The sequence below is a fragment of the Lathyrus oleraceus genome, chromosome 6 (genome assembly GCF_024323335.1).
Source record: "Lathyrus oleraceus cultivar Zhongwan6 chromosome 6, CAAS_Psat_ZW6_1.0, whole genome shotgun sequence".
NCBI classification, from domain to species: Eukaryota; Viridiplantae; Streptophyta; class Magnoliopsida; order Fabales; family Fabaceae; genus Lathyrus; species Lathyrus oleraceus.
Genome location: NC_066584.1, coordinates 54218272 through 54240459, shown reverse-complemented (window position 1 = coordinate 54240459; position 22188 = coordinate 54218272). Strand labels below are relative to the sequence as shown.

Sequence of the window (22188 nt, the reverse complement as noted above, 5' to 3'; positions counted from 1 at the left end):
GGTTGCGGGAAAACCAATTGCGTTGAGCCCTCCCCCCCCCCCCCCCTATACCTTGTCGGAAGAGGAGATACAATTCAATCTACAAAGGAGGGGCCTTGATAGAGATTCCATTCATACTTGCATGTGGACCTTAGGTTACGAGCCTAATTATGGTGATGTGTTGGGGCATTTGAACCTTCGACATCAACTGAGTGCACTAATGTATGATTAGGTAAATGCAAAAGTAGTGGGAACTTCCTCGATTCTGAGCACTGAGACCATCCTGAGAGATGTTGACATTACGGTCGGTGACCCTTCGAAGAGGTCGGTTCATCCGATGCCAGGAGAAAAGAGGATATGTAGTTTTTTCGATGACCGCATGGTCCCATTTCACGAGTGCTTATTTAAAAGAGTATGATTTTGGATACCTTTTCTTAATTTGAGATAGTCGTCCTAAATAATTTAAAAGTTGTTCCTTCCTATATTCATTTGGGGTCTTGGGCGTATATAAGGGTATTTCAACTGTGTGCTAAGTATAAATCTTTGGAGCCCTCTCTCGACTTATGTTTAGATCTTTTTCGTCTAAGGCGCACATCTCCAAATAAATTTAGTAACTAAGGGCTTCTTTAACTTCACCAGATCATCCATTGGTTTGGCTCATTTATTCTTGATAGGGACGATTTCTTGAGACACTTCCTATTAGTGAATCCCCTCACCCCTACAACTCATTCTGCTTTTTACTACACCTCACTAATTCTCTTTAATATCGTCGAGTTTTGTATTCGACGTATTGGTTTAAGATCCACTTTAACCGGGTTCTCTTTCTTAATGTATCCAGTCGGGTTCTCTTTCTCCTGACGAGGTAACAATGAAGGAGAAAATTCAATCTTGTTTTAAGGGACTCAATTTTGAGGAAGGGTTCGGTCTTGGTGAGGTGTCCCCTACCGAAGTGAGGAAAAAGTGATTTGACACTCACGCCCTCTTGAGTGTAGTTAATCTGAGGAGAGGAGGGGGATTTTTGGTGAGAGCGAAGTCTTCATTTTTTTTTACAAACGTGATAGCATTTTGCATATAGCATGGACAAAGCAAGTTGAATATGTCCCACCGCATTACAGATGCATAAGGTATTCGAACTGCGGTGAATACTGATACTTATGTTTTCCCCTTACTCTTATATTGGTTGTAGAAGCTTCGACTCCTATATATGAGGTGGATATCATGGACACCACAACCTCTTTGACCATGGAGGAACCAACTTCGCCTTTAGCTTCAACCAAAAGGGCTTGGGATGAAGGACAATAATCTCCCCGGGACGAGGCTTCTCCGAAGCGAACTCGTGTCGTTGAGGATGTTGTTTTCGGGAGGGGACTCCTTTCATAAAGATACTGAATATTTTCTCTTCACGACTTCCACGCACACCTGAGAAGGCTGTTGTTATTATCTTGGCATCAAATTTATCCTTCGTCTAGAATCTCTCCGAGGGGGATAAGATGAAAATGGCTTCTAAGCTTACTCATAGTCCGGTCTTCATGGAAGTTACCTTTAGACCCTGACGTAACCCTAGTCCTGTGTCTAGGAATATTTTTCTCTCTCTAATTTGCAGAGTTCTCGAGGAAATCAGAGATCTGGTCTTCGGTAGACTAGAATGAAAGCGGTAGTCAATTAGATTGATCGTGATAGATCTCTGCGTTCTCCTCTGAACATTTCTCAATTATGAGATCTAAGAAGGTCGTGAAAGGCGAAGAAGGAAAACATAGGAATCAAAGGTTGATTAGCCCTGGACTTGGTGCCCTGAGGAGGTTGTAAGCTGGAAAATCAAAGATTTGGATATGAACCACCAAAATCCAAATTTGGAATTTATGAATTAGTCCGATGGCGTTTGCGAAGCGAGCATGATTCTTTGTGGAAATCGTAGGAATCAGAAGTCGATTCTCACAGACGGCACAATCGTTCCTTCCCGGAACCAAAGATGGATGTTTAAGCTTCACAAAAGAACCATAAATAAAGAGAGGTCTTGAGTGGTGGTTCTGATCTCCTTTACGGAGGTGCGGTGTGGATCTGCACGATTAACACTCAAATTAATTCAATATTTAAGATGATTAAAATGAAATTAGATATCACAGATTGTGTACCTTCCCATCGCATAGAAACTACTTTTAAATTTTAGTCGATTAGAGTGGCCATAGTCAATTAAACCTTTTAACTGATAAAAAAAATCACACACACACAAAAAAAAAAAAATATATATATATATATATATATATATATATATATATATATATATATATATATATATATATATATATATATATTGTTTTTGCATTAGATTATTATTTACATAAACTCACGCTAAAATGCAATGTTTAATATTTTTGAATAACAATTTAGTTACATACCTTATGATGAATTTTAAAATAACATTGATAATGTCGGAGGGAATTCAAATAAATCAATCAAAAAGAAGAAAATAAGTAATAATATTGAAGTTTTATTATAAAATATTAAATAATAAATTTATTTTTATTATTATTTTAAATTAATATAATTGAATTTAAAATTTCAATGCCATTATTTCATGTATCATTATAAAACTTATATATATTACTGGTAATGTTTAATATATTTTGATATCTTTAATTTTACATGTATATTAAATTTCTCTTATATGTATTTACCAATGTATTTTTTTTATCAAATAAAAATTAATTTAATAATATAATTTAATATGATAATGAGATCACTAACTTATTAATTAAGAATATCCTTCTAGTATTTAAAAGTATTGTAACTGTTAATTTCTTAATTGGCTCATAAGCTCATTCATTCCTCTTATAGTGTTCCACATCCCCACCACACCTCTTTGTTAAGACAAATTATATAATACTTTAATTAAAAAATCATGTTTAGTAAATTATGTTTAGCAAGTGTTATTTAGTTTTTAGTTTGTATTTTTTTAGTTTAAGCTTCTAGCTTTTAGTTTATAATTTTTTCTTCTATTTAATTAAAAATTTCCTTTGATTCGCTAATTTATCAAATTATAAAATTAATTGATCTGCTATTAACTATAAATATCTATTGGTAGTATTTTTTTTAGTTTTGTGGTCCTTCTTGATTCCGTATTCTATTCTGATAATTTTTTTTTTCTGACAATAGTTTATAGAGTACTATTCGACAAAATAAAAACCTTAAATATAAATAAAATCTGAACAAAGATTATTACAATCAGATTGACTCCATTTATCTAATTAGCAAAATTTGCTCCATCAGAATTAATTAACAATCTTAAAATACTGAAATAACAACACACAAAATAAAAAATCCCAAATAAACCCTTTGTCTTTTCATCTTCCTTTTCCACTCTCCAACACTCCACTACATTCATTCCTTCTTTTATTTTTTATTCTCTGAAAACTGCTGCAAAACCCATTAAACCCAACAAAAAAACACAAAAACATTATCGAATCCAATGTTGTCATCACCCATTCTTGTCTCTTCAGCTCTCATCCTCTCTCTCCTTCTCCTCTTCTTTCTCTCTCAACAAATCATCTTCCAAATTTACTCCCCTTTCTCCTCATCCTCCTCCACCCCCGCCGCCGTCTCCGCCGCCGACCTCTCCCTCTTCCACCGCGCCACCCACACAACAAACCACCTATCCACCCTCACAAACCCTAAACCCAAAATCGCTTTCCTCTTCCTCACAAACTCAAACCTCTCCTTCGCACCTTTATGGGAAAAATTCTTCGCTGGTAACAACCATCTCTTCAACATCTACATCCACGCAGACCCCACTTCCTCCGTCGCCTCACCCGGCGGAGTTTTCCATAACCGTTTCATCTCTTCTCAAATAACCCAGCGGGCCTCCCCAACACTCATCTCGGCAGCCAGACGTCTGCTAGCGTCTGCCCTCTTAGATGATCCGCTCAATCAATACTTTACCTTAATTTCCCAACACTGTATCCCGCTGTTGTCGTTTCGATTCGTTTATAACTCTCTTTTTACCAATCAGTTAAAGTTATTAGAGAGTTTTGCTAACTATAATAACTTTACATACCCATACCCCAGCTTCATTGAGATTCTCTCTGAGGATCCCAATCTCAATGACAGATATAATGCTCGCGGTGAGAATGCATTGTTGCCGGAAATTGTGTTCGAGGATTTTCGCGTGGGTTCACAGTTCTTCACGCTGAACCGGAAACATGCAAGGTTTGTGGTGGGAGAACAAAAACTATGGAGGAAATTTCAGATTCCTTGTATAAATGTGTATTCATGTTATCCAGAAGAACATTACTTTCCAACTCTTTTGTCAATGGAGGATCCAAATGGCTGCACTGGTTTTACACTTACTAGAGTTAACTGGACTGATTGTTGGGATGGGCATCCCCATCTTTATACTCCGGCCGAGGTTTCTCCGGAGCTTGTTCGTCAGCTGAGGCGATCCAATTCAAGCTACTCGTATTTCTTTGCGAGGAAATTCTCGCCGGAATGTCTTGAGCCGTTGATGGATATAGCTGATGAAGTCATTTTCAAGGATTGAAGCTTTCTTGGTGAGTACAGAAACTTTTATTTTTCATTAAAAGAAATTATGTTTTCTAAATTTGGTGATTTAGAGTTCTATTTACTGTTTATCTTTTTTTGTTGGAAATATGTCATTATTAGTTTTGGTATTTTGTAATAGAAAAAATCATCCAAATTGAGTTGAGGTCATTTAAACTTTGTTTAAACATGATAGGAATAAAGGACATAGATGGAGTTTGATTGTCTGAATTTGAAAGCGTACGACTTTGGGGATTATGTTCTTGCCATTATCTCTAGCAAAATTGATTTAATGTTGATCCCTCTCAAAAAAATGTACTACCTTAATAATCTGAATTGCAGTGACTTAAGTTAAGCCACTTATTTTCCTTCCTTAAGCTCATTAGTTAAGTGATAAAATAAATGTAGTTTTTTTTGTGTGTGTGGTTGATAGAGGTACAGGCTGTCAAGATGTTCTGTAACACAACATACAACATGTCTCTGCACTATCTATCTTTTGATTTTGTTTGGTTGCACTTTACTGTATTACAGATTGCACCACTTCATGCAAGTACACTTTCGGGTGGTTAGTGTTGCAAGATAGATAAAGTACTAAGTCTTTTTGGGCTACTTTTGGCAAAATCGTAGTGATTTTGGCAAAACTTATACTTAGAATTACAACAAAATCACGGTTTCAGCCTACTATAAAAAGAAAAACGTATGTTATTCCTGCCTCATATTTGTCTCTAATTTTGTATTGCACAAATTTTGTTATAACCAATAACAAATTATATCGACTTTGTTGTTTCCATATTTCATCGTAAATTATGAGTAATGTTGCTTTTATAACACTTCTAGTTTCTTGTTTCTAGAGTTCACAACTGTAACTGTAAGCATAGTTGCATTATAGAGCCAAATTGTTGGATTAAATGAGATGTTCACTAGATCTACGAACTTAAAAAAATGCTAGTTAATTATGCGTGCATTATTCAATTGATTTGAAGTCATTTTACTATTGTCTCTGATATTTTTATTTTCTTCTATTTTTCAGGCAAGATTGATTTCGGCAAGAGAAAAACCCTTGTTGGTGAACACTGCCAGTGTTTAGTTCATGTGTATAGAAAATCTAGTTTCTCTGCAACTGTAAAGTTTAGTTATAATTTCTTCAATGTGAATGTAGGTTTTAGTTATAGAAAAGCTGGTTTCCGAAGGAGGCCACAATAGAAAACATACAATATCTTAGTTTTTTGTGTCTAATCTTTTGATTTAAGCTTTTAATGTGAAATTTAAGAATCATATAAATTTTTTACCTCGATATTTTTAAAAGCTCCAAATAAGGTTCAATTCTAGAGTAGGTTGATATTGAGAAATGTTGGCCATACATTCTTTGACATACTTTTGTCCTATTGATTTAATGTTTACGGGATTTCACTACAAAATTTTAATAGAATTTATGTAAATTTATTTTAAAGTGAAATCTGTGTTGGTTTTAGAGAAAACTTTTATGACTGAATTTGGTCAAAGAAAATAACAAAACCAACTTTTAGTTTATAAAAAACAATCAAAACAACTTGGTGGGGGCATTTGATCCTCTATTAGAAAATTAATTTTTCATCTTATGAGTCCGTTCCTCTAGCAACCATTAGGAAAATTTATTATCCAAAAAATAGCTTAGTTGTTTTTCCTTTCAAACATTAATGTTTTAAATTTGAGAATGATCCCCAATTTACAAGGTAAAATGATATCAACTTGATGAGACAAATGATACAATATCGTGTGCGACTTTGAGAATGATCCACAATTCACAAGGTAAAAAATGGTACAATATCGTGTGCGACAAAACTTAATATGAGTTCAAAGTATGTAATGTAATTTGCTGCAGTAAAAAGGATTACAACTACTCTTAAAAAATATGAAACTATGTTTGATTTATCACCTTTTTACTTACCAATAATCAGAATAAAAATTTGAAGAACTCATATGAGTAAACTTTAGAGAATGAACTTGAAAACAGAAAAGAAATTTAACAGAAAGATCATCTAGAGAATTAGCTTGTAAAGCAAGAATGAAAGAAGTAATAAAGAGATTTCATCATATATATATATATATATATATATAATATGGTGTCAGAACCTAACTATGGACTGCCCATCATTTATATTCACGTACCAAATCCAAAAGAGTGTTAGGCAGAAGGAAAAATCAAAGTCTTACATTGGTTAGAGATAAAGCACTTAAAGAATTTATATAAAGTGACACTATTCACATTAAAAGTCTGTTTTGTAAGGATGAGTAAGACCAAACTCTAATTATACTTGTAAAAAAAGTAAAAATGTGTGGTACCCCTAAGCTAGTAAGGGTGACCAGAGACCTTAATATTTTTATGGTGATTTAAGGCTTATCCGTAGAGGCGAGAGATCCTGTTTGATGGTGTTTATGATGATGGGAGAGCAAACTCACGTGAGGTAAAAAGTTTTGTAGCTTGAGGGGGTGTATTGTGTGCCATACGATCTCTTTCTCTCGCGTTAAGAAAGAGGTATTTATAGGGGCTCTTGGGCCTAGTGTTTTCTTGGGAATGATAACTATCCATTTAGTCGGTGGTGGATCGTTGAGTCCATGTTTCATAGGGAGTAGTGTGTTAGACTGTTGACCCTGGCTTCTCTCTGACCGAGAAACGTCTTTTCTCACGTATCCTACCATTGAGATAGTAGGGAGCACTCAGGGCAAGACAGTCTTTAATGGCTAGGCATGACCAAAAAAAATTGTGTGGGGTCGGACCCGCTTCGAATCTAACGGGAAAACCCGATTTAACTGGGGGCGGATGCAGGGAAAAACTGATTTTTAACTACGGGGTGGGGGCGAAGGATGTTAGTACTGCCCAACACCCCCCGCCGGACCTATTAAATTTATTTTATCATCTTTATTTTTAATAAGTTCATTACCCACTTTCTTTTCTTAATCTTAAGATAATAAAATTACTAGAATTATTATTCATTTTTTGAAAACATAGATTAAATAAAAATGACAAAATATTATCATTATTATTAAAAATAGTCAAATATTTAGTTTAATTATTGACTTTTATTGTTATGAAAAAAGTATGCACTTAATTTTTTTTTTATAGTTTTTGCAAGTGCGATGCCTCATACCATGATATAAATTTTGTTGCTATGGTGGATGAAACTGTAAGAGTTTGCTTGACACTGCGTCAAGAAACTGCACCACTAGCCAACATGTAGATATATTCTAAAGTAGATCTTTTACTATCTTGGCATCTAGTAAAATCTGAGCCAGAGTATCCAGTGATCTCTAACTGGTCTGACCTCCTATATGTGAGCATATAATCTTTTGTTCTCTTTAAATACCCCATAAACCTTTTGGATTCTTTCCAATGATCCATTCCATGAATTTCTCAAATATCTTCCTAAAATCCCAACTATGAATGCAATATCCTGACGCGTACAAACTTGGGCATATATCAGTCTCCTTACAACTAACACATACAAAATAATTTGCATTTCTTGAATTTCTAAGTTTCCTTTTGGTCACTGACTGAGACTAACTTTGTTTCCCTTAGAAATTGAAGTATCCTCTAGTTTACACTCTTGCATGTCAAACCTTTTATGTACCTTTTCGATATAGTTCCTCTGTGATAATCCTATAATACCTCGAGATCGGTCTTGATGTATATGAATTCCTAATACAAAGGAGGTGTCACCAAGATCTTTCATTTTGAATTTTCTTGATATGAATTTATTGGTTTCGTGCATCATGTCTATATCATTGGCGGCAAACAGTATGTCATCAACATACATGATCAAGAATATGTACTTGCTCCCATTGAGTTTGTGATACACACAATCTACAACAACATTCACCTCAAAACCATATGAGAGAATTACTTCATGAAACTTGTGGTACCATTAACAAGATGTCTGCTTTAGTTCATAAATGAATTTTATCAATTTGAAAACCAAATTCTTTGAGTCTCCCGACACAAAGTTTTATGGTTACACCATATAAGCCATTTCATCAATGTTGCCATTGAGGAATACAGTCTTGACATCCATTTGATAGAGTTCCAAATCATAATGTGCCACAACAACCATTTTTTAAAGTCAATCCATTCCTTTTGAGTATAGCCCTTAGCCATAAGATGACCCTTATACCTCTCCACATTATCGTTAGAATCTCGCTTGGTCTTAAAAATCCATTTCCAACTAATGAGTTCCACACCTTCTAGTAACGTGACATGTTCCCAAACTTTATTTTCTTGCATGTACTTATACTCCTCCTTCATTGCTTCAATCCATTTTTCTAAGTTGGAGTCCTGCCTGGCTTGGCGGAAGTTGATTGGCTCATCTTCCATCATATTGTTGTTTTCCTCATGTTTTTGGAGAAAGACTATGTTATCATCCAGAATAGCATTTTTTCTTTCTCTAGTGGCTCTCAGCAAATGTTTTGTTTCTTGTATCACTTGTTCTTGAGGATTTTGAGTTTGTTCTTCATGAATTACTAAATCATCTTGAGTAGAGGAAATTAAACAACATCTTGTAGAGATTCATACTTGCTTGATCAAAAACAATTGTATGAATCCGTTCTGGAATTGTTAGCATTTCTTCCTCTAAAACAAAGTCTTTAACCTTATTCTTTCCCCCCAAATTCAATATCCTTAAAGAATGTGGTTATTCCCGTCTCAAAAATTGAGTTTAATTTGGGATCGTAAAATTTGTAGCCCATAGATCTTTCAGGATAACCAATAAAGTAGTTGCTTAGTGTTCGAGAGTCCAATTTCTTTTCATTTGTCTTAGTTTGACATACCCATTCATGAAAATGTTTTAGACTAAGTTTTTATCCTGTCCAAAGCTCATTAGGTGTTTTGGCAGCGACCTTGGTTGGCACTCGATTTTGAATGTAAGTTGCAGTCTTTAGAGTCTCTCCCCATAATGACTCTAGCAAGATAAAATGAAAAATTATACTCCTTACCATATCCTTAAGAGTCTGGCTTTGTCTTTCATCTACAACGTTCATGCTAGGTGAATATGGCACGGTGTACTATGGGACAATTCCACATTCTACTAGGTATTTGGAAAAAGGCCCCAGACATTGTTCACTTGAACCGTCATATTGTCGCAACGCGAAAAACAACCGGCGGGAAAAGACAAACAAACAGAGCCACCACCGTGCGTTATTTATCCCAAAGAAGGGAAAGGAAACGCTCGAAGTAAACCTGGAAAGGAAATAGTCTTACGACCGGAGATTACAAGGTACGGGAGTCGGTTACGCAAGGGGAAGGTATTAGCACCCCTCACGTCCGTCGTACTCGACGGGATCCACGCTCAAGAGAATAGAATAAGGTTGCTGAATAGCTGCTTAAAAAGAATGCACACACACTGGAATAAAACACAGATGGAAGAAGACGGAAGCGGACTCGGCAGAATGTCGCATCTGGGCCTACGTAGTTTGTCAGAAACAAACATCAGAGTCGACGTAGTTCGGGGAACAGGAAACGTGCTCGCTAGGATACCGCATCCTATGCATATGTATCTTCTCTAACCAGAGAAGAATCAGAGCACTCGTAGCTCGGCTAACGCACGCTGAAACAAACACCAACAGGAAACCGACTGCCAATCGCTGGACTTACGTCAGACTCCACTCAAACAAACACCCACAGGAAACCGACTGCCAATCGCTGGACTTACGTCAGACTCCGAACAAACAACCACACACAGGAAACCGACTGCCGATCGCTGGACTTACGTTAGACTCCAAACACACACAAGGGGGTTGAAAAAGAAAAGGGCGCCCGGAGAGATTTGCTCATCTCCTGCCTACGTACCTCATCTGGTATGAGAATCAGGGCGACGTAGTTCCCCTTAACAGGGGAGAAACTTCTATCCTAACCAGAGATTGGGAAATAACAAACTAAAAGGGAGACTGACTCGAGCCTAATAGTTTTCATGCAATCCACAATAGTCCTAGGTTGAGGTTTCTAACAAGAGTTTGACTCACACAGGCAGTGAGTCAACTCAAGTCTATCTCTACGTACATTCAACTTCCTTAAAAGTTGATCATACGACTCCTACAGAAAGGAGATAAGAAGCAAAACAGATAAACATCAAAAGCAATCAGCACACACTATACGCAACCAAGGGGGCTCAAGCAAGGTTGGGCTTTAGTCAAGGGGTCATATCGACCTTGACAAACAAGCCAAATACTGGAATGGGTGGTCAGGCTCTTAACCTCTAACATTGAGAGTTAGGGTGAGCAGATGAAATGGAGATGAGGGTTATGCCTCATAGCTCTTAACCCAGGCCTGGGTGAGCTTGAATCAAAGAATGTGTGGGAGTCCAGAATGTGGAACTCTATTCCACAATGACTGACTCTATGTACAAGATTTTGGGCTTTTATTCAAAGTGCATCAACACATGGTGTGAGCAAGATGAAAGGCACAACTGAATAGCAGGGGATGGATTGCACATCCCTTCTATCTGCCAATGCCTCTTCACTTAGGAGGTCTTTGAATGTACAAGGCACAAAGATAAACAAGCACAAACATTGCCTCTTAAGGAGGGCTTCAGACAGGTCCCTGCCAAAATAACAGGTCTTCCAGACTACATGGAGTTTAGGGATTTACCTAAGTGGTATGCCAACCACAAGCAAAGCAAAGCAACTCAAATAATGAGTTAAAGCGGCTAAAGTACCTGTGAAAAAAACTAAACCAGTCAATATTTACTTTCAGACAAATCAAACGATCAACAACAGTCAGACAACCAATTATCAGACAACAATGGTGCAAGGCCTAAAGTGCAGGCAAACTAAATTGATTCACCACCCAAAAGACCTACAAAACAGCAAGGTTAGTCAACCAAAATAGCTTGTATCTCAAGTGATGAGATCATATCAACCAATGTGGCTAATGGCTTGAAACCTGAAATGCACAACTCAAAATGTGAGTCCAAACCCCTAAGGCAAAGCCTAGGGTCAAAAGTGAAGAAGAAATTCAAAACAGAAGCTAAAAATCAACATGAATCACATTTAAACAATCATGAACATTTCCTAAAAAGGACCAAATCAAAATCATCAAGCAAGGTCATCATTCAACCAAGAGAAGGCAATGCACACAACATGATCATCAATTGGACATACAAGATGAGAAAATGCACATTAAATCAGAAATGGCTCAAACAATTCTGGAAATTTTCATGAGCATTCAACACATCAAACACAATTAGCATACCAAAAATTGTAAACAGAAGAGATCAATTGATATGGAAATGAAAATGCATAAGCAAACCAACCAATTGTGTGACACAAATTGTCACACCTAAAGTACATGTGTCCCAAACAGTGAAGACAATATCAAAAAATGCCAAATAAAATCACACAAATCCATCAACATGTTAACCATCATCATGCAAAATTTCATGGCATTTGGATCATTTATGAGCATTTCACAACAATTTGAATGAGGCATGGTCCAAATGTACACATGTTCAAAGAGTCTAGCACAAATTAATTTCCAGAAATGATAAAAACATAAAATCAACACCATAAAATTCTAGACATCTCAAGGATCATGTGAAATAAATTGGAGGTGATTTGGATTATTCTACTATTAGTTATGATTTTTTGAAGATCATGGAAAAAATGAAATAAAAATTGCAAAACATGAAGAAATAATGAAATGAATTGGAAAATATGGAAATGCGCTAGCCAGGATTCGAAGTATGTCCAGCGCTACACATCAAACGACGTCGTTTGGCCAAGGAATTTGAATGAAGAAGCGCGCGCCAGCGAAACGACGTCGTTTCGCCTAGGGTTTACAGGCGGCGGCGTTACTGTAGCATGCGGAGGAAACAACCGTCTCCTTCGTGGAGACGGCGAAGGAACAGTGCACAACATCAAAAAATTTCCAGAATTCACAAACAATTACACCAAATGAAAGCTTATGCTACCAGGAACACGAATCCAGTATCAATTCATTCTAATTCATCATAACAAATTCAAATCAAGCAAAAACATTTGGATGCACAAAACTTCCATCAAGCATATCTCAGTCATTAGTACACCAAATCACACGAAATTTAGCTCAGATTAACCATAATGATAAGATCTACACTATCATACACATAAAACAGAGAATTAAGGTGATCGAAAATGTGACCTCTTGAAGATCAAATTCTGGAATCTGCAGTTTCAAGGCCTGGCAACTGTGCAAATCCACTCCTAATCACTTGTTATGAAGTTTGATGACGAACTTGAGGCTTTGAACTGCTTAGATCTTGCTTAAATCTGAACTGCCATTGCTATGTTCTTGAGCTTGCATCACACAATTCTGGTCCAAATTTGATGATCCAAGGCTTGATCTATACTAAATCAATATCACAGAACAAGAATATGGAAGAAAATAGCTAGCTTATGTGGAAGAAATTTGAATTTGGATGGAGAGAGAAATTTGGAGGGAAAAAAGTTCTAGATCTAGAAATGATGAAAAATCACAAATTCTGTTAGGATTATGTATTTATATGATGTGTTAATCCTACTGAAAATTAATTAAGCTTTGGTTAATTGTGATTAAGTGAAAATAAGGTGTTTGGCCAAAAATGACATTTTGCATGGTGCATGGAGCAAATGGACGTGAACAGTAACCAATGAATGATCAATTTCACTTAAAATCTTCCAATTAACACAATGGCAATGGTGATTTGTTCCCATGATGCACCAATTTCAAATTTAGCATTTTCCCTCCAAAATAAACATGAATATGCATATGATCATAAGATGAATTTTCATGCAATGTGATGAATGTTTTGGAAATTTCATGTCATGAGAAGAATTATGCAAAAAGGAGCACTCAATTTGGAGTTATGAGTCAAAAGATATGGCCTTTTGAAGTCTCATGCACACTTGACAATGATTGGATCATATCTCCTCAACCATTCATCAGATGCTCGTGATCTTGGACTTTTTGGAAATGGGAGAGAAAGATATTCAACTTTCATGTTGGACAAAATTTCATTTGAAGCTTCTTTGATGATGTAAGATCAAGTTGAATTTGGACAAAAAACTTTCCATTTTTAGAAACTTTCAATTACAGGTCACTTTCCATTTTTGGAAGCTTTTGATCTGGCCTCAAACTCTTCAAGATAGACATTTGACATGATAAATAAGCCTCTCTTGAACATGAATGAAGTGTCTCAAACCATTTCTCCTCCTCCTAGCCCTTAGTTGACTTTCTGTTGACTTTTTAGGTCCTTAGATGACCTAACCATGCTCTGATCAGCTTGAGCCTCAACCACTTGAGGAATTGTCTCCAAAATGAAACCCTATCTCAAATTAGCTCAATAATATAACCATATGATCTCCATCCAAGAAATAAACCCCATTTCCCTGAGAAACCCTGACTGGTAGAATGGCACTGATTAGGGTTGACCAGAGGTCAAAACCCTAATCCCAAGGAACCTGATCCTGAACAATGAACCCCTTGCAGATGACATAACCATGATGATGATGATGTATCCTTGCAACCAAGATAATGCTCAACCCCCTTGAGGAACCAATGAAACCCTAGTTGAAGCACAAACCCTCAGATGACTAGTGATCAATCCATGAGACCCTCAGGCTTGAATCTTTTAACCTCTCTATCTTCTGAGAAAGACTTAGGAGGAGGACTTGCTTGTTTCACATGATATGCAATATGTACATGCCTAATGCCCTAAAATATGGAATGCAATATGCTAAACTAGTCCCAAGAAGAGGAGGGCAAATTCTGAGGTGTTACAGCTGCCCCTATTCAATCCACTGTGAACCTGTCGATATGAACAGCCTCGGCTTTCAGATGATCAGAGCGAAGAGTGATTGAATACCAAGAACAGACGAACAATTTGCACTCCGCTGGGGATTATTATATTTTTTTTGCTTTTCTTGGACCCCACAACTTTTTGATTTTTTTTTCTTGAACCCCGGTACTTCTTTGATTGATTTTTTTTTTTGCTTTTTCTTGGACCCCGAACAATTATTTTCTTTCGCGCGGATGATCCCGGATCACCGCATTTGAACCCCGACAGCTTCATAGTATTCTTGTTTGCCAAACAATGAACCCCATTCTCCATTTGAACCCCAGTCGCCTGACGATAACTCGCGGTCACCGTTGTGAACCCCGCTCTCCAGAAAACACCCTGTGTCTCCCTTTCTCCATTTGGACCCCGCTCTCCAAAAAATGCCCAACACTTCCTTATCTCCATTTGAACCCCGCTCTCCAGAAAATGCCCAGCACTTCCTTCTCTCCATTTGAGCCCCGTTCTCCATTTTCTTGTGATAATTCCGCTGGCAACGCCGGAAATAACACCAAAACACCACTCTGATGGTGACATATCAGAGGGTACACCTCCTCAACAGAAAGGTAACATGTGCATTTCTTCCTCAGAAGACACCCATAACGACCTCTGTTGGCCTCAGCCAAAGTCTAAGGTGACACATGATCAGAAGACAATCCTGAGGACCTCATCCCAGATATAATCTTTAACTCCAATCTCCATTTGAACCCCGTTCTCCAGAAAATGCTGCAACACTTCCTTTTTTTCCATTTGAATCTTGATTTTCGCGCTGATCGCGTAACGTTCTCTGATTTTCATTTCCATCTCCGCCCGACGGAAAATTTTCCTCCAATATCGCACTACTGGGGAACATTGTTGCTCCAACGTCATGATGCTAAACTCCTCAGAGTAACACCTTCACCATCCAGCGAAACCCATTCTCAAGCGGTAACCACAGCTTGAGTAACATCGTCCAACTTCCATCTCGCATGACAGAAATCTTCTCCAGTATCGCACTACTGGGTAATACCGTTAACCCAAAATCACGATGCTAAACTCCTCAGAGTAACATCTTCAAACTTCCATCTCCGCCCGACGGAAAATCTCCTCCAGTATCGCACTACCAGGGAATACCGTTGACCCAACGTCACGATGCTAAACTCCTCAGAGTAACATCTTCAAACTTCCAGTGAAACCAACTCCCAAGTGGTAACCACGGCTCGAGACTAATTGATGCTCGCAATGCTGATGCTGATCTTCCAACTAGCGAAACCACTTCTCAAACGGTAACCACGGCTTGAGTAGCATCTTCACCAACTGGCGAAACCAAATCTCAAACGGTAACCACGGCTTGAGACTAGCTTATGCTTGCAATGATGATGCATGATTTTTTTTCAGCGTAATGCTCCATAATCATGGAAATGCTACGCAATTAGGTATGCAATATGCTATGCTTATCTAAATGATGAATGCATAAAAAGTATCCCCCTCAAGGGACTCTTTTGGGGAGAGGCACTCCACTGAGGAACTCGATAACACTCCAATCTCCACCTTGCTGGGGAATAGCACTGCTGCTGGGGAAAGGACAACCCTCACCAGGAATGGCCTCCGCTTGGGAACCTCGCTGGGGAACCAACCACCAACGCACTCTGCGGGGAAAACAACAATCCTCGACTTGCTGGGGAACTAACAAGCTCCGCCGTGCTAGGGGAAACAACTACCAATAGACACCTCTGCTGGGGAAATAGCAACCTTCAGGCCTGGCTGCTGAGGAAACACCGATCTCAAACCTGCTGGGGAGATAACCATCCCGACCCTGCTAGGGAAGACACAGACCTTGAACCTGCTGGGGATGTAACAATCCCGACTCTGCTTGGGGAAATAAGGAAAGTCTGGCACAGAACACCCGTCGACTCGTCGAACCCTGGTATTCAACATCTAAATCTAGTGTCAGCTTTCCACTTTTGAGAGCTCCCAGAATCGTCTGGACTTTTCTGATTCATCACCTTGTATTCTTGACTTCTCCGTACTCTACTTCGAAACAATCGATCTCCTCAGATTCGGGCCAACTCCTTAATCCTCAGACTTTGAAGAGTCTTCTTGATTAATCCTTAAGGATCGTCGTACGTCTTCCGTCGTCTTTTCACCGTTCTTCTGTCCCTTGTCCCTGACGGGACTCCACGGGGATCTTTTGTCAAAAGGCTTCACATCACAACCTGCAAGTGAGTGAAAATATCTAACAGCACCTGCAAAAGAGATCGTTAGATAAAAACGTACCCCAGGCGCGCCAAAATTTCAACACCTGGGTCACCCATCCTTCCAGATAAGATTTCAGGCTTTCAATCTTATAAACATGCATTGGAAGGGACTCGTATGTCTCAAAATGCAAATATTCTTTATCAAAATAACCGGATGTTTTTGCAATCAAAGCAGTAATGAAAACAAAAGCAAAATTATTTGACTGAATATGCATTTTATTGATTGAAAAAGGTGTGGCTCAAAACTGAGCAATACACAAGAAGCAATTCCTGAAAAGAGGTAATTGCGCATAAAAGGAAAAATCTATCCTAATGGCAATGTGAAACCGTGATCTCGTCGAGTTCCAACTCGGTTACACCCCATATGTCCTCAAGACTATCCGCATTTTCTGCCTTCTGAACAAGACGCTTCCGACCGATCTCTGTCGGGGATTATCCAGGTGTCTTATCCAAAGCACAAACGATCATGTTAGACGCAGTTGTTCGTTTCATTCCCTCTTTTGCCTGGACCGCCCTTTCGGGTTTTCAGGCCACCGGGATACCCTTTTTTGCCCAAGTCGCCCTTGTGGGGTTTTCGACTTGCCGGGTGTACAGTTTTTTCTTTTTATCCCTAATTTTTGCCCGAACCTTTTTCATTTTTTTTTGGTTCGCCGGGATGCCCATTTTTTCCTGGACTATTTTATTCTTTTCGTCCAGCGGGTCTCTTATACGAAGTATTTTTTAACTGCGTCCGCATTCACAGGGGATGGAAAATCCTCGCCATCCATGGTCGTCAACAACAAGGCTCCGCCAGAGAAAATCTTCTTGACCACGAATGGACCTTCATAATGTGTCCACTTGCCCCTACGATCGTTCTGAGGAGGAAGGATCCTTTTCAACACCACATCTCCTACGTGATACACACAAGACCGCACCTTTCAGCCACAACACGCTTCATTCACTGCTGGTACAAATGCCCATGACAGATGGCCGCCAGCCTCTTTTCCTCAATTAGGCTCAACTCCTCGTACCGAGTCCTTACCCATTCAGCCTTTTCCAATTTTCATCCATCAGGACTCTCCATGAAGGGGTTTGGACCTTAACCGGTAGCACAACTTCCATCCTATACACAAGCGAGAAAGGCTTTGCCCCAGTAGACGCACTGAGGTTCGATACCCAGGATACAAGCTTCGTATTCAGCCACGTTGTTGGTGCACTCAAATGTTAGCCGGGCAACAAAAAGAATGTGGGATCCTTTTGGCGTAACCAAAACAGCACCAACTCCACTACCATTCTCATTAACGGCCCCATCAGACATCAGAATCCGTTCGGATTCAGGGCCAGGCCCCTCCTCCGGGATCGATTCCTCACAATCTTTCGATTTGAGGACCTCGATGTCCTCATCAGGGAACTCAAACTTCATCGGTTGATAATCCTCAATGGGTTGCTGGGCGAGGATATCATATTCAATCAAAATTATTTGCCGTCTCGCAACCCGTCCGGTGAATGCTGGCTTCTCGAAAATATACTTGATCGGATCCATCTTGGAAATCAATAAAGTGGTATGAACCAGCATATACTGTCTCAGTCGGCGAGCAGCCTATGCCAAAGTACAACAAGTTTTCTCGAGCAGTGAATATATTGTTTCACAGTCGGTAAACTTTTTGCTAAGGTAAATTGCATGCTCTTTTCGAACAGACTCGTCATGCTGCCCCAGTACACACCCCATAGATCCCTCGAGGGCTATCAAGTACGGAATTAATGGTCGTCCTCAACAGGAGGCATCAGAATCAGAGGTTCCTGCAAATTCTTTTATTTTCTCAAATGCCGCTTGGCAATCATTATCCACCTGACCGTTTGATCTCTTTTTTTTCAACAGCTTGAATGGGTTCACACGTGACTGTTAGATGAGATATGAACCATGAAATGTAGTTCAATCTACCTAAGAAACCACGAACCTCCTTTTCTGTTCTCGGTTCAGGTATTTCTTGTATTGCTTTTACTTTTTCTCTTTTTCTTCCTTTTTTTTTAGCAGGATCAACCTCGATTCCTCTTTCACTCGCAATAAACCCCAGCAACTTACCGGACCGCACTCCGAAAGTGCACTTATTCGAATTCAACCTCAGTCTGAATTGTCTCAACCGGTCAAATAACTTGGCCAGATCTACCAGATGCCCCTCTTCTGTTTGGGACTTTGCTATCATGTCATCAACATAGCATTCGATTTCATGATGAATCATATCATAAAACAAAGTCACCATGGCCCTCTGATAGGTTACACCGGCGTTCTTGAGACCGAATGGCATCACCTCCGCTCTTGACACTCGCCTTCAAGGCGGCCCCAACCTTTACTTCCTTTCATACCTCCTCGGTACCCAGGTTAACAAGCTCAACTCGCTCCTCGTGCGGTTGAATCACCTTCTCCTCCTATTTCAACAACCTGGCTAATTCCTCTGGCAGTTCACAATCATCTTCGCCTTCTTCTTCGGCATGATAGATCGGATTGTCGAAGTCATATGAGGGTGTAACAGAATTGTTATCAATGAGATCCGGAGAATACAACAGTCGGAACGAAGCCAATCAAAAGGAAGGAAAAATGAAAATAAACATTGCCATTTTTTTTTCCATTTTAAACTGCAAGAATAAATGAAAAACAGGGAACACCGCTTTTAATGCAAAAACATCCATTTATTAATGATGCAAAATGTTGCAAAATGAAACACATGAGGTGGCCCTTACAATGGACCAATACGTTTCGGGCAAAACGTATGGCTTTCATGCAAACAGAATTGAAAAACAGAAATGTTACTCTTCATGATGAGTGACAGTGATGATCTTCGAGGCCTTCCAGTTCCCTGGTACGCACGATTTTATCCACGAGTCAAGTTTGCAGTCATTGTCAATCTCTTCACCCTTTGCACAGGCGTGATCTGGATCTAGCATTCCAGCACTGGTGAACGTAAATGGTTGACGACGTCCTCTGTTCTGTCCTGATGATCCTTGACTCGATTGATAACCAACCCCGAACCTATCTGCTTTCACCGTAATGTCTACCATTCTTCCCCAGCCTTGGCTTTTCCATTCTTCACCACTTCCATGGCCTGTTTATTAGAAGCAATGGACGGTTTCTTTTCTTTCTCAACAAAAATGGCATTCTCTACCTTGACGGTTTCGAACACCTGAATCGGTGTTTCAAATATTTCACCGTCCATTTCCACGCCTTTGAATGATGACAGTTGACTAACAAAAATATCCTCCTCCCCCCAATCAACTTTCTCAAATCGGAGACGTCTCTCGTCCATCATTCTCTGAATCGTCTCCCTCAACATTACGCACCCATTCGTAGTGACAGTGCAAGCAGCACAACAGTTATCACAACCAGGGAAAACTCCTCTCTTCATCAGATGTCTCTTGACCACAGACATTGGAGTCCTCAACTGATCCACATCTATCACCTCTATTTTTCTCTTATCCTCTGTCATCACGTTCACCCCCATAGGACCATGCATCGGCACGGGGTTAGCATTAACATTCGGCGTCGGTACAAAATTGATGGCTTTAGAGTCTACCAGATCCTGAATAACATGTTTGAAGGCTTTACAATCCTCAATGCGATGTCCGGGTGCACCAGAATGGAACTCGCACCTGACATTCTCATCGTAATTTACAAGCCTCTGATCCGGTCTCACTGGAACCAATGTCCTTGGCTGAACCAACCCAAGATCCAACAACTTCTTAAACAGAAAAGCATAAGTCACGGGCGACTTATTAAAATGACGATCTGTCGTCCTTCTTCTCACTTGGCACCCAGCTTTCTGTGTTCTCTGCTGAGGTGACTGCCGTTGCTGTAGTATAGATGAATTACCAGCAGGAATAGTCACTGCAGCAGCATACAGGTGGTAACGATCCCTACCCCTTTTGGAATGCACATCACCTGATTCAACCTCCTTCTTGTGCTGACTATTGCCGGAGGGCTTCTTTACTCCAGACGACGGAGCATCTCCCTGGATTTCCCCCATTCTCAGCCAGTTTTCAATCCTCTCCACCTTCTCGGCGATTGCTTTCTGCCCCAAGGCGAGCCCTCGCACAACATTGAACAACTCCCTCATCATCTCTTTCAATTCGAGAATGTCGGTGTTGGGGGGATTCATCATTCCTGTGTCAATCAAACATGTTAGAAACTGACACCTGCAAAATAGAAGACAGGTTATTATGACACACGCATGAATGCAATGTCTACCCATATGAGGAACATTCTGTCTTTCGATCCTGGTTTCATCGAGACAGAGAATAATTCGACAACCACATTCTGACATCAATCATCTGGTTTCACCATACAGAGCAGAGAGTTATGATTTAGCAAAGATATCACCCGACCATGTGTGTGCTATGTGAGTGCAGACAGGAAAGCAAATAAAGCTTGAATATCAATCACTGAATGATAACAACCACTGTATATCAAAAGTGCACTATACGTGCAAGAGTCATACATCAGGCTGATACAAATCAAACACAATTCTCCAGAATCAGAAAGAAAATACAAGCAAGTGAATTCCGTCAACAGGCCTGACGATAATCCACACATAACAACAAAAGTCTACACTGAAGAAGGTCCCACAGACGGTTCTGCATCATCGACCATCTTGGTAAACTTCACGGCAAACCTGAGCTCAGTGTTCTCCTGCTGCAATCTTCCCACCCCCTTCTGATGAATCTTCATCTGTCGGAAATAATGATCCCTCTCAGCAAGATAATGGTCTCTCTCAGCAATAACCTTCACGTTCTCTTCTTCCTTAACCTTCAGCTTTGCTTCCCACTCGGTGATAAGGACTTTGACTTTGGCTTCCCTCTGAGTCTTCACAAGGACCTGTCTCCTCTTCTCTTCTTCAATATCCCTCAAAGCCCTAGCCAATTTCCCCTTGGTAATGTCATGCTCCTTCGTGGATGACTCCAACGCTTGGCTGATCTTGCAATAATAAGCGGTGTCTACCTCAAAGCGCCTCACCTCAATGGCATGTCTCTTATCCTGATCTTCTATTCTCCCTTTGATTTCCTGATTAGCCCTCTGAATCCTAGCAACACTCATCTCCAACTCAGTCTTCTCTGCTTGCAGCTGATCTCTGGCTTTCTTCATCTCAAGGAACTCTTCCATGCTGACAGAAGAACGTGGCCCCTCAATCAAAGGATACCAAGGATCACCCCCAGGAAATGGTAAATGCGTGAGCTCAATCCTCTTCCTAAGCCAATCATCAAAGGGAGGAAAAGACCTGCTATTAACCTTACCAAAAGGAACCTTGCCCTTCCTCTGAATGTTACGCCATGCTCCAGACACTTGCCTCAACCGTGTCGGGTTACCCTCAGCCGGGAAGTAGAAAGACTCCTGAATCTCTCGCTCGAGAGGAGGAACCTCCATGGCATACCCCATTTGTCTCCTAAGAAGCGTCGGGTTGTAATTAATGCAACCCTGAACTCCTATAAGAGGCACATTGGGAAAACTCCCACAACTGCAAATGAAATCTTGTCCAGCAATACCATTGTGAGTCCAAGCTATGTCCTTGGCTCGCAAACCCATCAACTTGATTGACCATTTGACAGTAGGATCAAGAAAGACAAAGGCACCTTTGGAAGGCAAATACCCCATA

General features: G+C 39.6%; 1 protein-coding gene across 2 annotated transcripts; it reads left to right on the top strand.

Moving 5' to 3' along the window:
- Positions 1-3268: 3268 nt before the first annotated feature.
- Positions 3269-5808, top strand: LOC127095060 (glycosyltransferase BC10). 2 transcript variants are annotated; one of them, XR_007792663.1, is made up of 3 exons: positions 3269-4523; positions 5044-5209; positions 5543-5808. XR_007792663.1 is itself a non-coding variant. In XM_051033805.1 (2 exons), the coding sequence occupies exon 1, from the start codon at positions 3446-3448 to the stop codon at positions 4511-4513; it is 1068 nt and encodes a 355-aa protein (XP_050889762.1). In that variant the 5' UTR covers positions 3272-3445; the 3' UTR covers positions 4514-4523; positions 5543-5808. The 2 variants fall into 2 exon arrangements, 1 of the variants encoding a protein (XP_050889762.1); XM_051033805.1 differs by lacking the exon at positions 5044-5209 and having other exon boundaries at positions 3272-4523.
- The last annotated feature ends 16380 nt before the right edge of the window (positions 5809-22188 follow it).

Bases quoted from the DNA above. Each gene is read 5' to 3' on its own strand.
- LOC127095060 (XM_051033805.1), top strand. From the start codon at position 3,446: ATGTTGTCATCACCCATTCTTGTCTCTTCAGCTCTCATCCTCTCTCTC.